The 15,126-nt window shown below is 51.6% G+C and overlaps 2 protein-coding genes across 3 annotated transcripts; both read left to right on the top strand.

The window, feature by feature from the left end:
* Positions 1-318: 318 nt before the first annotated feature.
* Positions 319-12,450, top strand: SLC25A19 (solute carrier family 25 member 19). 2 transcript variants are annotated; one of them, XM_069032368.1, is made up of 9 exons: positions 319-512; positions 1,016-1,171; positions 1,865-2,035; positions 2,785-2,968; positions 4,112-4,242; positions 5,434-5,771; positions 8,097-9,125; positions 9,757-9,845; positions 12,364-12,450. In XM_069032368.1, exons 1-6 carry the CDS (start codon positions 387-389, stop codon positions 5,632-5,634), a joined length of 969 nt encoding a protein of 322 aa, XP_068888469.1. In that variant the 5' UTR covers positions 319-386; the 3' UTR covers positions 5,635-5,771; positions 8,097-9,125; positions 9,757-9,845; positions 12,364-12,450. The 2 variants fall into 2 exon arrangements, with proteins under 2 accessions (XP_068888469.1, XP_068888468.1); XM_069032367.1 differs by having other exon boundaries at positions 5,434-9,125.
* Positions 12,417-15,068, top strand: MIF4GD (MIF4G domain containing). The gene is made up of 5 exons (XM_069032369.1): positions 12,417-12,500; positions 12,658-12,767; positions 13,071-13,226; positions 13,888-13,980; positions 14,106-15,068. The coding sequence occupies exons 1-5, from the start codon at positions 12,419-12,421 to the stop codon at positions 14,331-14,333; spliced, it is 669 nt and encodes a 222-aa protein (XP_068888470.1). The 5' UTR covers positions 12,417-12,418; the 3' UTR covers positions 14,334-15,068.
* The last annotated feature ends 58 nt before the right edge of the window (positions 15,069-15,126 follow it).

Raw genomic sequence — 15,126 nt, 5'->3', positions numbered from 1 at the left:
GGGCCGGCGCGGGCGCCGTTCCCGGGACTACATCTCCCAGCGGCCCCCGCGGCACGCAGGCGCAGTGCGGAGCTGGCGGCGGCGGGTGAGGCGCGGCGCGGGGCGGCCCAGGGCCGGACACCCCCGGTCCCACCGGGCTGGGCTTGGACTCCCCGCCGGTGGCGGCCACGGGCGGGGCCGGCAGCTGCGGGGCAGAGGGAGGGGTGGAGAGGGGCGTCTGTGTGTCCCATGGGGTGAGGAGGGGGTTTGGAGTGAGGAGGGGGCTGTGGGCCTTGGCGTGAGGGGGCTGTGGGATGGGGGCTCTGTGAAGGGGGAGAGGCTGTCGGCTCGGTGTGGGAGGAATCACTGCCCCTGTGCCCCTGCCAGGCTGAGGACAGCCGGCAGGCATGGTGGGTTACGACCCCGAAGCCAAGTGCGTGTCTACGGCGGAAGCGGCTGCAGCAGGATCAGCGTCTGGCTTGGTCACTCGGGTCCTTGTCAGCCCCTTGGATGTCCTCAAGATCCGCTTTCAGGTACCTGACTCGCGGCGTGCCCTGGGGCAAGGATGGATGAGCCTGTCAGGGAGCAGAGCTGATCGTATCCTGGGTGAACAGGTCACTTGTGCAGCCAGAGAGCACTAAATCCGCTCGTCAGCCTTCACCTACGTTGTGTACAGGTTATGCAAGGAATTAGGGCTATCTTGTGTCCACCACTTCTATTTATATAACTTAACTTGTGTGGGAATGGAATCTTGTGTTTCTCATAGTTCGCTCTCTTCTCTGTTTTTGTGAATGACTTCCACTATCTGACTGAGTTTCACCATCATCCCTCCTGTTTCTTTGTGTTCATGGACATTTTTATCCTTTTAGAGCCCTTCATAAATAACATCCCAATCAGATCTTGACTCTGATTCTGTGGGAGGGCAGAATGTCATCCCTTAGCATTGGCTGGCTGACAGGGTTGTGAATTCCTGAACTGGACGCTTGAACCAATGTTGAAGGGTGACATTGAAAATATTTTCTCCCGTTTCCTCCAGCTCCAGATCGAGCAGCTCTCCTCCAGAAACCCCGCAGCCAAGTACCACGGCATCCTGCAAGCTGTGCAGCGCATCTTCCGGGAGGAGGGCTTGACAGCCTTCTGGAAGGGCCATGTTCCTGCTCAGTTCCTTTCTGTTGGCTTTGGAGCTGTTCAGGTGAGGGGACCAGGCATCGCCTGGGCAAAGTGTATGTACACAGGACGCTGCTCTGCTCCCTCAGACCATCTGTGTTCAGGAGTGGGAAGGATGTGTAGCTGTCTAAAACTGGTGTATAATTCCTAAGTTAATATTCCTGAGATTGCTGAACAGACTGGAGCACAGCGAGAGCAAACTGAACTCTGTCTGTATCTGGTATCGTAGATAAACCTTCTCTGCTCCTGCCACTTGGCTTAGCTGTTCATGCCCTAGGCCTGGGCAGTATTTTGCTTCTGGTCATGCTGTCCACCTTAAGGGCTTGTTAGGAAAAAATCAGTGAAGCTGATGAGGGTGTTTTACACAGCATTGTTATGCTTAGTTTGTAAACATTAACAACAGTTTTAGGAGCAGTGGCTGAAAGGATAAAGGACTGCGTATTTGTGACATGGCAACACTCTTCTGGATACATAGAACATTAAAATGAGTTTTTCACGATTCTAAATGCAAGAATTAGCAGAAGTGTTAGACACTAGAGTATCCCAAGCATTCCCCGGGCTGCTTAGGTATTTTTACACGTTGCAAGTTGGGGAGGACTTTTGAAGGACAGAGAAGGTGGTAACAAGTGGGGGGGTGGAGCTCTTGGTGAAATGAGAGTGGGAGACCTGTGAGTCATAAGGATCGGCTTCCTGACCAGTGTGCGTTTGTTTCTGCAAGTTCATGGTGTTTGAGAGCCTGACAGAGCTGGTGCACAACGTCACCTCCTTCAACGCCCGTGACTCCTTGGTGCACCTGGTGTGCGGGGGCCTGGCTGCCTGCACAGCCACGGTCGCAGTCCAGCCTGTGGACATGCTGCGCACCCGCTTTGCTGCCCAGGGTGAGCCAAAGGTGAGGCTTAGCATTCGTCTTGGAACTGTCATCCCTGGCAGTGGCAATATTTCACGGGTCTGAAGATGCAGGAGGTTTGAAAGTACATACAGCATGTGGGTTAAAATGAAGGAGCAGGTGCTGTTATGGGCAGTGTTTGCACTGTTGCCCAGTTATCCTGTGTGCTGTTGACACAGCTTTCCTAATTGTGTTTTGCTGCTTCTGAGCCTCACAGGTGATCCAGAAAGGAGAAACTGTCCTTAACAGGATAACTCAGTTTTGCTTTCGCTGTTGACCTTTTATAGAACCCACTCCCCAGGGTGTTGAACATTGCATTTTTGAAACTTTCCACATGCAGAGAGTCATGTTTAGATAATGATGGGGATGATACTTGAAACCAGTCACCTTTCACCTGTGCTTCATGTTCTTATTTACACAAAAATTGGTCTCTGTGCTAAATAGGTCTGTAATAATGAGATCGATTTTTACCAGAGCCATTTCTGTACTTTGCCTGTATATGAACTGTGTTGCAGGAGTTAAGTGCTGTTAAAAGAAAAATAATCCTGTCTGTGATGTAGCTGGTCTCAGGACTCAGCTCTATGCCTTATTTCTTCTAAGTCACAAGGGCTTAGCAGAGAACACTGAGGGTGTGGAAAATCACCTTGTTCATCACTTTGTGCTGAAGACAGTCAGTTGTATTTTGGGCAGTGGGTTGGTTTGCTGTTTTTAAGTTCACTGGAGAGTCACTCAGCCTCTTCCTTGTTGTCCAGATCTACCGCAACCTTCGCCATGCAGTGGTGACCATGTACCAGACAGAAGGGCCTCGGACTTTCTACAGAGGTTTGACCCCCACACTCGTTGCTATCTTCCCATATGCTGGTCTCCAGTTCTTCTTCTACAACATCCTGCAGCAGTTTTCCAAATGTGTGATTCCAGCTGAAGGAAAGAATGGAGGTAGGAACTTGGGACAGTGATGGCTGCAGTCAGGAGAGAAAGAGGATGATGTAAGCTCTGTTAGTCCTTTCACGTTTTTTGGTGCAACATCTGAAAAGTATCTCAATTTCCCACCTCTCATTCTTAGCTCTGCACCGAAATGCCACATTAAGTCCAGTGGAGTTCACAAACAGCTTCCATTGTGGAATAACCGTGATGGAAGTGGGTGGATGGGAAAGTGAAGTGTCACAGGCTAGGTGCTCTTTCTTGAGCAGTGTCACGTTACTGATACTGTGGGAAGACAGTGCTGGCATAACCCTTCTCTGTTTCATTAGTGCTGTGGGGACAGGACTCTTGGATTTCCTTAGTACATCTGCCTGCAAATTCCAGCACAGCTCTTAGAGAAGAGGATTTATTTAGTCTTCTTTAAAGCTGCTAGGCTCTTGATTTGATGTTTTTATGTTGGTTGCTAGCTCCATTGCAAGAGAACCTCATCCTGATGCAACCTGTCATCTTGGCAGTTCTGGATACCTGTTCCTCTTTGAGAGAGAGGGATGCAGCAGCAGCGTGGCTTTGTTCCTCAATGAAATCTCTTCAGCAGAGGAACTAGACTTTTCAATATCATGTCTGCATATTTAATTTTAGGTGGCAGAGGCTGGTGGTGGTTTTGTGCTGGGGGCTCGTGTTTGTCAGGAAAGAGTCTAATACAGAACTCCTTTCCCACAAGCCTCTGAAATCATCAGGCAGTGTCAGCTTGTGACATTCCAATCCAGAATAAATCAGCCTGAGCAGTCAGGGGTGCAAGATTTCCAGTGATCAGGCTTTTACTGGGGCGGGGCATGAAAACTTTTCCGTCCACTGGCAGCAAGTTGTCTGGTGACTGGAGATTGGGGTTTTTTGAGCAGAGCAAAACCATTAGTCAATGTAATGGACCAAGAGGAGCTGGTCCTCTGATTCCAACAGACACTGCAAGCCTGAAAAAATACAGCTTGAGATTCTTTGGCCCAAACCATGCAGAAGAGGTGATGTAACTTCAAAGGACTTTTTTGACCTTACTTCTTGTGAAAAGTGATTTTTAACTTACCTTGTATGATCTTTAATCAGAATTCCCTGCTAATCCTCTCTTTTCCCTCATTGCTATTATTTTCTTTTTTTGCTTCTCAGGCAATGTTAAAAACCTTGTTTGTGGCAGCTGTGCTGGAGTCATCAGCAAAACCCTCACGTACCCTTTGGATGTGGTCAAAAAGCGACTGCAAGTGGGTGGCTTTGAGGACGCTCGGGCAGCCTTTGGGCAGGTGAGAAATTATGGAAGTGGTGGATTTTCCTGAGAATGGAGCTGGTCCAGTGCACTGGAATGCAGTGACAATCCACCAGTGGTACCTGTGGAGTTCATGTTTGGGTTGGGAGCTGCCACTGAGCATTGGTCTCGTTAATAATGTGAATTTATGCATGAACATACTGGGTTTATTTTATGACACTGTCCAACATACCTGTGCTCTGGCTTGTCATCCCTCTCCATCAGCTGTGTCTTGGAGCTGGGGGTGAGTCAGGCAGGCAAAGGGGGTTTTGATTTACTTTTACTTTTCTAGTTGCAGCTTGGTATTTCTGATCCAGAACCAAATTACTAGCAGAGGATGACACTGACTCTGTGCTGGGGTCACTTGGCTGTCAGGCTCCTCTTCTGCAATTAATATTTTGGCACAAGGAATAGGCACCAAGTGTTCAGCGTGTGTCTTATGTATGAGAATGGCCTGAAATTCAAAGCTAATTAAATACTCTGGTGTTCTTTAGCACCATTGTTACCACCTTGAAATACACTTGAAGACAAATACAGATCTTTCAAGGAACTTTCTCTTTTTTCCATGAAAAGTGGAAATTTTCTCTTTTCCTTAAAATTCCTTGGATCTGAGAAGGAAATCAGTCTGTACCGTAAGAAATTCTGGAATAGGATTTGGATGTCTCAGCCCATTGCATTGGATGCTTTTCCTCTTGCAGTGAGATACAGAATTTGTTCTTAGCATTGATGTGTCACAAGATGTTAAAACTGCACAGTGTAACACAATGACATGCAGACAGCTAATTTGGAAACTTCTAAGTGATGTAACTGTGTTTTCTTTCTGTCAGAAAACTCAAAAATTGTCCCTTCTTAGAGAGTTAAGGGGATAGAAAACAGCAGCCACACAATCTGAAATAATGACTTCACAAACCTTCATAAATTTAGTCATGCTGTTGTTGCATGCAGAGGTTTTACAGCCATTCAGTGAATGATGTGCATAAACCATTGCTGACACTAAATGTCTGCATTTCCTCTATCCTGCTCTCTCTAAACTGTCTCTGAAACTTTCAGTTAGTTTTAATATTATCCAGAAAGGCATCTCCAGGCTGCATGTCAAGATAATGTTTCTGTGGTATAGTTTGGAGATCTTTGTGGTTTTTTCCATTTGTCCTGAAGTTTTCTTTTAACCTCATTGCCATTTCTCTCCCAGGTACGGACGTACGGGGGTCTCCTGGACTGCATGAGGCAGATCATGCAAGAGGAGGGCCCAGGTGGGTTCTTCAAGGGCCTCTCTCCCAGCTTACTGAAGGCTGCCTTCTCCACTGGCCTCATCTTCTTTTGGTACGAGCTGTTCTGCAGCCTCCTGTGTGCCCTGAAGAGCCCCGAGAGCACAAGGAGGAAGGAAGGCTGAAAGGGATGTGTGTGGCTGCCTGCTGTTCTCCTCAGGAGGGGAGACTGATGGCCCTGCTCTGTCACGAGCATGTTGGAAATGTCAGAGCTCCCCCAGCCTGTGGGGAATCACCTCCTGGGACCAAGCAGAAGGAGAAGGTGACTGCAGTTCTGCTGGAGACACTGAGCTGCTTGGCTGGAAGCCGTTCAACAGAGCACTTCCCTTCTGTCTCCTCTCATATCAGTGCACATTCACTGGGGAGAGAGGGAACCAACAGACCACTCCCTAGCAAGGCCTGTGCTCTGGAAAGGCACCCATAAAGTGGGTGAATCCCTGAGCTCGCCCTGGATCCCAGAGAGGGGATCCTGGCCCAGCCTAGTGCTGCTTAACCAACCAAACACCACTTCCTAGCACTGCATCTGCACAGCTTTATTCCCTTGCTCTGTGCCTGCTGTTTGCACCAGATTCTTGTCTCAGTGTTGTACAGGTCACTCTGTCCTGCTGCTGTGAAGTCAGGTAAAGCCACATTAGTACACAGACCTTCAGTTTTCCTTTCCTTTGCTGCCAGCTGCTGCTTCTTGGTCACCGCTTGCTGGCTGTGCATTCTCTGTCATCTTAAACACAGCATCTTCTCTGATCATGCTGTGGACCAGACTTGTCCTTCCTTTAACTCCAGTCAGCTTGATTGTATCCTGAATTCCCATTTCACTTCCTGGGTGTGTGGCCATACATCTCTTAGAGGTTTGCAGCACCTCACTCACACTTTTTACAAGCAAACCTGCATTATTAAGAGCCCCACTCTGATGGGATTCAACGCACAAACCCAATTCTTACTTCAGGGTTCTTTGCTTCAAAGCAGTGAGTAAACAAATGCTGTATAGAGTTAAGAAATAATTACTCTAAATAATGAAGGGAAAGTCCTGTGGAAACTAGTAGTATTTTTATCATTATTTATTTAATACAGCACGTTTGAGCACGTTTGTGTCTAGCAAGTATTTCTGTAGTGGCCTCAACATTTCAGAACCTCAGTCCCATACTGGTGCTAGCAGATGAAAATGTTTTGACAAGATTTGCTGAAGTGAAAGGAATGAACATCAAATGGGAATTGGTTGGCTGAGTGTGGTGTTTCACATGGATGATTGAATTAGAGATGGAAAAGTGGTTTTTTTTCTGGAGTTTCAAAGGTTTTATGAGAGGTTAAAAAACGCAACAACCTACCAACAACTGATTTATGTAACAGTGGAAAAGAGGAAAATTACTTTCTTCCTCCTCTTTTATTCTGTGTTTTTTCAAGCCTAGCAGGGTGTGGTTGGACTGTGTGGAAGGCAGAGTTCTGAACCCTGCCCACAAAAGCACGTTAGTCATCTGCGAGGGGTGGATAAGGCAGAGCACTGCAGTTATTTGGAGGATGGTTTGATGGTTCTTCTCTTAACACAGAGCTTTTCCCAGCTCTTTTGCAGTATTCAGGGTGTTAATCCCAAATGGTCTGGCCAAATTCCAGTGTGACCAATTCCATTCCGTTGACGCAACTTCTGGCGATTTTGAGCATATCAGCATTGCTCACTTATCCTGAGCTATTGTGAGAGGCTGTTTTTAGAGAACAGCTGTTTCACTGGTGGCTGAGGTATCTGGAGAAATTCCTTGCAAATCCAGGCCAAATAACTTCGTGTCTGCTGTGGGTTTGAGATCTTGGAGTACAAAGTGGCCGTTTCACTGCAGGTGACTGAGCTGCATAAAATTAAGTTCATTGAGCAGTGTCAGTGTCAGGCAGAAGGCCAATATGTGAGTCTTAAAGAGGCAGAGAGAGCTGCATGTACTCTAAAAATGGCTGTTTTGTTTAGAGGAGACAATGCAGAAAATGTGGAGTGAGTTTCTCCAAGCACCTCAATCCTGTTGGCATTTTCCTGTGTTATTTAGGCTGAGATTCCTCAAAATCTTCATAACAATGTTTAGCCTTTGTTTATTGTTCACCTGTTGTTGGAAAGACATTATAAGGAGTAATGAACTCGGCCTCATGACACCCTTCTGAGGGAGAGAAATGTCTCCTTTCAAAACAGACACAAGCAGGTTGGGTTTGTTATTGTCTTTTGTTGCTGGTGAGAGGAATGTCGTCATGGTTAGCAGGGACAGGCCACAGCAGAAAATGTTCAGTGCTGACCTAGGCTTCCTTAGGAAATGGGGACTCGTCCGTCCTGTCTAAACATGCAAGACTTGTTTTCCACTTTATGTCAAAGAGCTGCTGTTAAACTGCACTAAATAGGGAGAAACTGGTTGGGAACTCAGCAGTGGGGAAAGAACAGGAAGATCTGTGCTCTGCTAAGATGACGTTCCTCGAGGCTTCTGTGGAGCTTGGGGTGATGCTGGCATGGGCAGCTTGGCTGCTCCACAGAGAGGGCAGCGCTGGAGAGTATGGAGCAGCTTTTCCTCTCTGGGGTCGTTTTTTCCTCCACTCTGCATTAACTGAGCTTGCCTCCACCCAACAGATGGCACAGCGGGAGTTCAAGTTGTGTCTGTCTGGCCCAGGCTGTGGAAGAGACACTCCCTGGTCGGAGGACTTTGGGCTGCGAGTCACAAATATTGCAGGCCCATAAAGGCATCTGGGCTTCCAGTGAGAGGGAGAAAGACATGAAAACCTCAGCAATGTTAGGAGCTGCATCCAACAGTCACTTCATCACTCACCTCTGATCAGCAGCACCTGTCCCTCACAGATTTCTCATGTGCACTTTGCTGGGGAAAGCACTCTAAGAGGAATGTTGTTTTCTCTGCGGGATTGAGCTGAATGAAGCACTAGGAGGACAGGTCTTATTTGTCATGCTGCTCTGCCAAAATGCATGCTGTTAGGAGCTAAATTTCTTAGAATTAGAGGAGCAGGAGATGTGAGAGATCTGTGGTCACCATGTTCTCCCATGTGCTGGGACAGATTTGCTCTTGGAAGCTGCGCCCTCCCTTTAGTGTGAAGTGACTCAACGCAGCAAGTGCCTCGCTGTGAGACTTGGCCACTTTTGGCCATTGGGATTTCTTTCCAAGCTAATCCTATCACCAGGGATTTGCCTGCAGTTCACCTCACAAGCTGCTCAGCAGTTGCGTTTGTTTTCTTCTCGTGCCTTTTACCATCAGAACGTCCAAAAGCTCCTTAGCAGGCAGAGCACAGGTGAGGAGTTGTGCCGTGGTTGTTTGCAGCTCCACCACAGCACTGAGCCGGCCTCGGACGCACAAGATCTGCGAGGAACATGCTGCTTCCTGCAGTGCTGGCTGCCTCACCGACTTCCTAGGACAGTCCCACTCTCAGGATGCTCATCCAGAGCTGCACAGCATCATTTTTGACAAGAAATGAATGTTTTACAGTCGGGACTGGAATGGATCGTATTTAATTTGGATTTAAGTTTCTCTTGTGATGTAGAAACTGTAACTGTGGCATTTTGCTGTGTTGCCTGAGTGGATATTTTGCAGCTGCTGTTTCCTGAAAGCGTCCGAGCACAACACGCACAGTGTGTGCCTACCTTTGAGACAAGGTACATTAAATATTTTGTTATTACATGTCTGGCTGCAGTTGGTTTATTCCTATCCTCTTTGTGCCTATGCTGGACCCCGCAGAAACAACGTGGCCTTCCTGAAGGGAAGGATAATCAGGGCCCAGAGCGTGGGGCAACAGGAGCCTTTTGGATTTCTCTTCCCACTGCCTGCTTGTGGATGCTCCTCAGCAGTAGGCAGAACTGTACCCTCTGTGTTGGGTATCGCTGTTGAGAACTGCACCAAAAGGGATCAGCCAAGGGGGATTTGTGCAGCCTAGTCCCACTGCTGTGTCCTGGAGGGGCTTTTGGAACTGTGGTGGCCAGTTCTGAGCCTCACACCCTCGGTGGGTGAGTTCAGGCTTTGTATTCAGCCAGGCCATGCAGTGCTATCAAGAATGTTCCCAAACCGTTCTGTGTTCCCTCAGCCATTCTCTGGTTTCAGCAGCCTGGCTGCTCTGCTGTGAAGGCTTCACCCCCTGCGGGGTCTTCCCTCGTGAAATGGTTGAGATTTGAGAGGAAAAACGTGAAGTGTGTTATACCATACTCAGCTCTTGTTGCAGTGCGTTGGTTTAGTGCATCTCCCCTTTCCTGACTTTTTTCCTACTCATTTTTTAATACCACTCGGCTGCAGCCTTCCCTGGCCCGGAGAGAAGCGCGGAATTCACGCCGTTATCACCCGTAGAGCGCCGGGACAGCCCCGCGGGGGACCGGGACAGAGGGGTGAGTGCTGCCCGCGACCTGCCGGGGGCGGGGGGGAGAGTCGGAAAAGCAGCGGCCGTGCCCTGGGGGTGTCTGGGGAGGCACCCGGGAGCAGCCGGCCGTGCCTGGGGGTGCCCAGGGGAACGGGGGGCAGCGGCCGTGCGCGGGAGGGTGTCTGGAGGGGCAGCCGGCCGTGCCCGGGGAAGCCCGGGAGTTTCCCGAGGAGCAGCCGGCCGTGCCCGGGGCTCAGCCCGCCGTGCCGGGGGCTCAGCCCGCCGTGCCCGGGGCTCAGCCCGCCGTGCCCGGAGCTCAGCCGGCCGTGCCCGGGGCTCAGCCCGCCGTGCCCGGGGCTCAGCCCGCCGTGCCCGGAGCTCAGCCGTGCCCGGAGCTCAGCCGTGCCCGGGGCTCAGCCCGCCGTGCCCCGGCGCTCGCAGGCGGTGGCGCTGCCGCAGCCGCCGCCACTCCCCCGCCCGGCCCGGCCCGTCCCTCCCCCGGCTCGGGCGAGGAAATGACCTAAGAGGAAACCTGGGCCGTGCCGGGAGGGCGCGGGGCTCGGGAGGTGCCGGCGATGCCCCGGCGGCCGGAGGACACAGCGGGGGCGGCCGGCAGGTCGGTGGGGCTGCGCCCGGCTCCCCCTGCCCGGCCCGGGGCAGCGCGGGGGCTGCTTTCCCCGGGATCCGCCTGTCCCTCCGTCCGGTGGCCCTTGGGCTTGTGCCGGCCGCAGGGCTGGAGCGACGGGAGGCAGCGGCGGCGGTTCCTGGCGGCTCCGGTGGTCCAGCTGCCCCGGGCAAGAGGCGTCTCGGCGCTGGGGGTTCCACGTGCGGCTCGGCGGGGATGGGATGGGGGTCCCGGGGGCTGGCAGAGCCCCTGGGGCAGATACTGTGGGGTGGCAGAGGAGACTCTGCACTTCTCCCTCTCCTTGTAGTGGTCAGGACTTGTCCAGCCCATACGGCCAGGTGTGACCCCGTGGGTCACAGGTGCCCTGGCACTTGAGCTGATGGATCACCGGCACATTGAGGGTGCTGACCCCAATTGTGTCAGTCCCCGGGGCGGCTCGTTTAGCAGGGGCCAGTGGCAGAGGAGCAGTCGGTGCCTACAGGTGCCCGTGTCATCCACTGCTACCAGCCCTTCAGACAAGGAGGTGCTGGCAGCAGGGTCTCTAGTGCTGACGAGACCTGGCCGGCTCGGTGTTCACACGCTGTGGTTTGCTCTAGGCAGGGTTATTTGGCACAGCAGTTCAAAACAGCCGTGGCCATCCCAGGGAGCCGTGGGGACGGAAGCTCCGGGAGAGGGGCTGGGCAGCGGCGGCACAGACGCTGCCAGACGGGCTCGGGCGCTTCCCGCTGTGCTGCGTGAGGCACTGAGCTCTCGCCAGGTTCCTTCTGCGTGGAGATGCTGCCGGTGGGACACGGGGCTGCTGGTGATCTCGGGCTGCTCCACTGGCAGTGCAGCATGGCATGAGTCCAGATGCAGAGAGACGAGAGGTCGGCTAGCAACGTGTTTGCCAACTAGGCATGGCACGGAAGGCACCCAGCTGCTTGTGAATCCACCTGGGAAAGAAACCCGTGTGCTGGTCCCAGGGTAGGTGAGAGCTTTGACTGCGAGAGCAGTGTCGGCAGGTGGTCACCCCACGGCTGCTCTCTGCTGTGAGTAACTGTTGTGCTGCGTGTGAAGGGTCTGCCCACTGCACCTGTCCTATGCCCCTAAAGGCTCTTGGGCTTTGATCTGGGTAGGGACCTGTTTGCAGAGAGGGGTGAGTAATGGCTGAGGAATTTCGACGAGCTGGCAAAACTCATTTGGCTGATTGCCTTCTCGTGTTTGTGCTGTTGGTCTGGCCAGCCCTGCATTTCCATCCAGCAGATCCTGTGTGAGCAAGCCGTTCCTCTCTGTGCCGTGCGTACTCTCTTGCTGTCTTCATTGTGTCATGAAGCAGAAGAAAATCAATTTAGAGACTAGTTAGGAGCACTGTTGGTGCTGCAGAGCAGTGCTTGACTGCAGAAGGATGAGAGGGGAGCTGTTGCTGTTGGGGATTTGGCTGCTGAGTTTGCTGTGCCGCGCTGGGAACTGAGGGAGCCTGGCTCTGGTGCAGGAGAGGTGCTCTGGCGAGCATGTGTTGGATGCTTTTGTGCTGGCTTTGATTCTTGCCAGATTTTTGTAAGAAAGCAGCTGAATTGGTGTTTCAAAGGCCCAAGGGAGCAGTGTGTGCTTCCCTGTGATACAGCCACAGGGAAATATTCTGAGGTGAGATAGGTGTATTTTGGGTCTGCTTTGCCTGTAACATATCTCATATCAGAAAAATATAGACTCTGAAGATGAAGTTCTATCATCAGCTGGTAGGAAACAAGGATTTATAAGATGCGGGAATGAGGATTTGCCTGGATCTAGGGCTGGAGTTGGTGCCCTAATAAAAGAGGAGTTTCCTTGGGGTGGGGAGCTGTCAGGAAACAGCCTGTGCTCCAGCACTACCTGGGATTTGCCAGATGGAAAATGGGTGAAGCTTTGCCTCTGTCCAACTAAGCTCTGTGTGCTCCCTCCCCAGGGACTGTCACTAGCTCATCCATTGCCCTGACTCTTGCCCTTGGAGGAAACCAGTCATGGGGGAAACAGGCAAAGAAGAGTACAAAATACAGTCCTTTGACTCTGAGACTCAGAAGCTGCTGAAAACAGCCCTCAAAGGTCAGCAGGTTTTTATGAGCTCCTCTGCCACCCAGTTCCTGCACCATTTAACGTGACTGTACCGTGCCCTGCACAGACCTTGGTTGCTTTCCAGGTACCCCAGAGCAATCAGGGGCCAAAGATGGCTGCGTCCTGACAGTATTTCTCTTCTCTGCAGACCCCAGTAACGTGGACCTGGAAAAAGTGGCCAACATTATAGTGGACCAGTCCCTCAAAGACTGTGTGTTCAGCAAGGAGGCTGGGCGCATCTGTTACACCATCATCCAGGTGAGAGCTCGTGTCTGGACAGTGAAACACCTGGGCTGTGTTGTGTGGGTCGTCCCTGGGCTGGGCCAGGAAGGGCTTTGCCCCAGCCATGTGCTCTGACCCCTTGGCCATCTCTCCTCTCCTCTCCTGCCACTTGCCCCGTGCAGTGGCAGCATCCAGAGGAGCAGTGGGCTGGCACAGGCAGCGAGTTGCAGCTTTTCTGCCTCTCCGGGAATCACAGGAGGGTATCTGTGTGGTTCTGCATCCCCCTGCCCCTCTGGCACCCCTGTTTCATCCCTCCATCCTGCTTTTGTGGGCTCATAGGCAGAGAGCAAACAAGTTGGCCAGAGCATCTTCCGGAGGAGCCTGCTGAACCGGCTGCAGCAGGAGTACAAGGACAGGGAGGAGCTGCGCACCCGCTCGCTCCAGGCCTGGATCTGCTACGTCACCTTCATCTGCAACATCTTTGACTACCTGAGGGTGAGGAGCTGGAGCAGGAGCACCCAGCTGCTGCTGCCTGGAGTGCCAGAAGGGCCTGGGCATCCCAGGATACCAGGGCAGGAGTGTTGGGTGCGTGTTGTACGGAGCCCCAGGACCACAGGGGCCAGAGCTGGTTCTCCGCACAAGGATGCTGCCAGGGCTGGTGCTACCTACAGGCTTGGAGAAGCAGAGGAAGTCTTCAGGAACAGTCACAAAGTCTCAGCTTCCTTATTTTGTACCTGGTGTTTGAAATCCCGATTTGCCTGCTCCCAGATGTCCCAGATTGCACTGGTTTAGTTGCTGTGGGGTTTGCTGACGGAGTTTGCCTTCAGGCCTTTGTGCAGTGTGTACTTTGAATTCCTGCTTGGAGTAGATGTAAAAATGATGCAAGTAGAGCTGCAGGCAGGAAAAATACTGTTGGAACAGGTATATTTCCCACGACTACCTGCTTACATTTAAAAATAGATGTTTTTTACATCATTTGTTCAGCTCCTCTGCTTCCTGGAGACTCAAATGTCTGATCTCTGATGTAAATCCCACTAATACAGCACAGCTAAATCCTGCTCCATTCTCCTTTGGAGAGCAGCAAGGGAATAACTATTTAAAATAGCTGCAGACTCCTTTCTGGCTCCAGGCTGACGATGTTCCTCTCTCCTTGCAGGTGAACAACATGCCCATGATGGCTCTGGTGAACCCTGTGTACGACTGCCTGTTCCGGCTGGCACAGCCCGACAGCCTGCAGAAGGAGGAGGAGGTGAGTGCAGGGAAGAGCTGCTGATGTGCCTGTTGTCCTGCCAAGGACCTGTAAAAAGCACAGCCCAGGGGGTGCAGAGGAGCCTCCATTGCTTTGTGTTCAGCCATCTGCTCTTCCTTCTGAAGGTGGACTGCTTGGTCCTGCAGCTCCACCGCATCGGTGAGCAGCTGGAGAAGATGAATTCCCAGCGGATGGATGAGCTCTTCTCCCTCCTCCGAGATGGCTTCCTTCTGCAGGAGGGGCTCAGCTCCCTGTCCCAGCTTCTGCTGCTGGAGATCATCGAGTTCCGGGCTGCTGACTGGAAGATGACGGACGCTGCCCAGAAATATTATTACAGCGAAGTGACGGATTAACTCCCGCGGCAGAGAAGGGGAGTCCCCAGCACCTTCACCCCAGCACCAGCAAGCTTCATACCAAGTTGGAATTTTTCACATTAATTTTTTAGCACTTCCTGTAAATAGGATTTATACTGGCTAGAGCCTCTGTACACCTACTGTCAGATGCAGCTGGTGCTGGTCTGACTTTGGAGGTTCAGAGCAGTGGGAAGTGCAGATTTAACCCACCACGTTCTCCCACTGATTTTGTCTTAATACTGGGCTGCTGCCAGCCAAGGGCTTGGGAGGCTTCTAGCTCACACCAGCATTTTCTATGAGTGTTAAGGAAAGCACAGTTTAGGCTGAGAACATTTTGCTTCACCCCAAAGCCAGCAGGGCTGTGGGAGGCAGCAGAGAAATCTCCCAGCTCAGGTTGTACATGGTTCTCTGTGACAGGTCACAGAACACATCATGGCCTCACAAACAACTCAACCAAGTGCTATTTTTCCCAGACTCCTTCCAGCGTGCTGGCTGCACCTGCATGCACACAGCCTCTCTCACAGCCAGGAATACCTGCCATGGGGCAGCCTGTGACAGGAGAGGTCCCTGAGCACATGTAGGAATGGGATTTGTAAGTTTTATACAATAACTGTCACCTTTTTTTCAGAATTTTGCAAGTTTCAGCTACAGTATGTTTCTTATAAGAATAGGAGAGGAAGAAAGGAAACAGTCTATTGAAGGATTTTTTTCTAATAAAAGTTTTCCATTAATGTGTGCCCTGCTTTCTCCCTGTGCAGCTGCTGAGCTCTGAGCAATACTGAAGGGTTGCTCC

The sequence above is a fragment of the Aphelocoma coerulescens genome, chromosome 18, assembly GCF_041296385.1.
Source record: "Aphelocoma coerulescens isolate FSJ_1873_10779 chromosome 18, UR_Acoe_1.0, whole genome shotgun sequence".
Classification (NCBI taxonomy): domain Eukaryota; kingdom Metazoa; phylum Chordata; class Aves; order Passeriformes; family Corvidae; genus Aphelocoma; species Aphelocoma coerulescens.
The sequence above is the reverse complement of the archived record's forward strand: the minus strand, read 5'-3'. Positions and strand labels throughout refer to the sequence as shown.

Bases quoted from the DNA above. Each gene is read 5' to 3' on its own strand.
- SLC25A19 (XM_069032368.1), top strand. From the start codon at position 387: ATGGTGGGTTACGACCCCGAAGCCAAGTGCGTGTCTACGGCGGAAGCG. The intron at 513-1,015 runs GTACCTGACTCG...CGTTTCCTCCAG, and splicing joins TCCTCAAGATCCGCTTTCAG to CTCCAGATCGAGCAGCTCTC. The intron at 4,243-5,433 runs GTGAGAAATTAT...TTTCTCTCCCAG, and splicing joins CTCGGGCAGCCTTTGGGCAG to GTACGGACGTACGGGGGTCT.
- MIF4GD (XM_069032369.1), top strand. From the start codon at position 12,419: ATGGGGGAAACAGGCAAAGAAGAGTACAAAATACAGTCCTTTGACTCT. The intron at 12,768-13,070 runs GTGAGAGCTCGT...GTGGGCTCATAG, and splicing joins TCTGTTACACCATCATCCAG to GCAGAGAGCAAACAAGTTGG. The intron at 13,227-13,887 runs GTGAGGAGCTGG...CTCTCCTTGCAG, and splicing joins ACATCTTTGACTACCTGAGG to GTGAACAACATGCCCATGAT.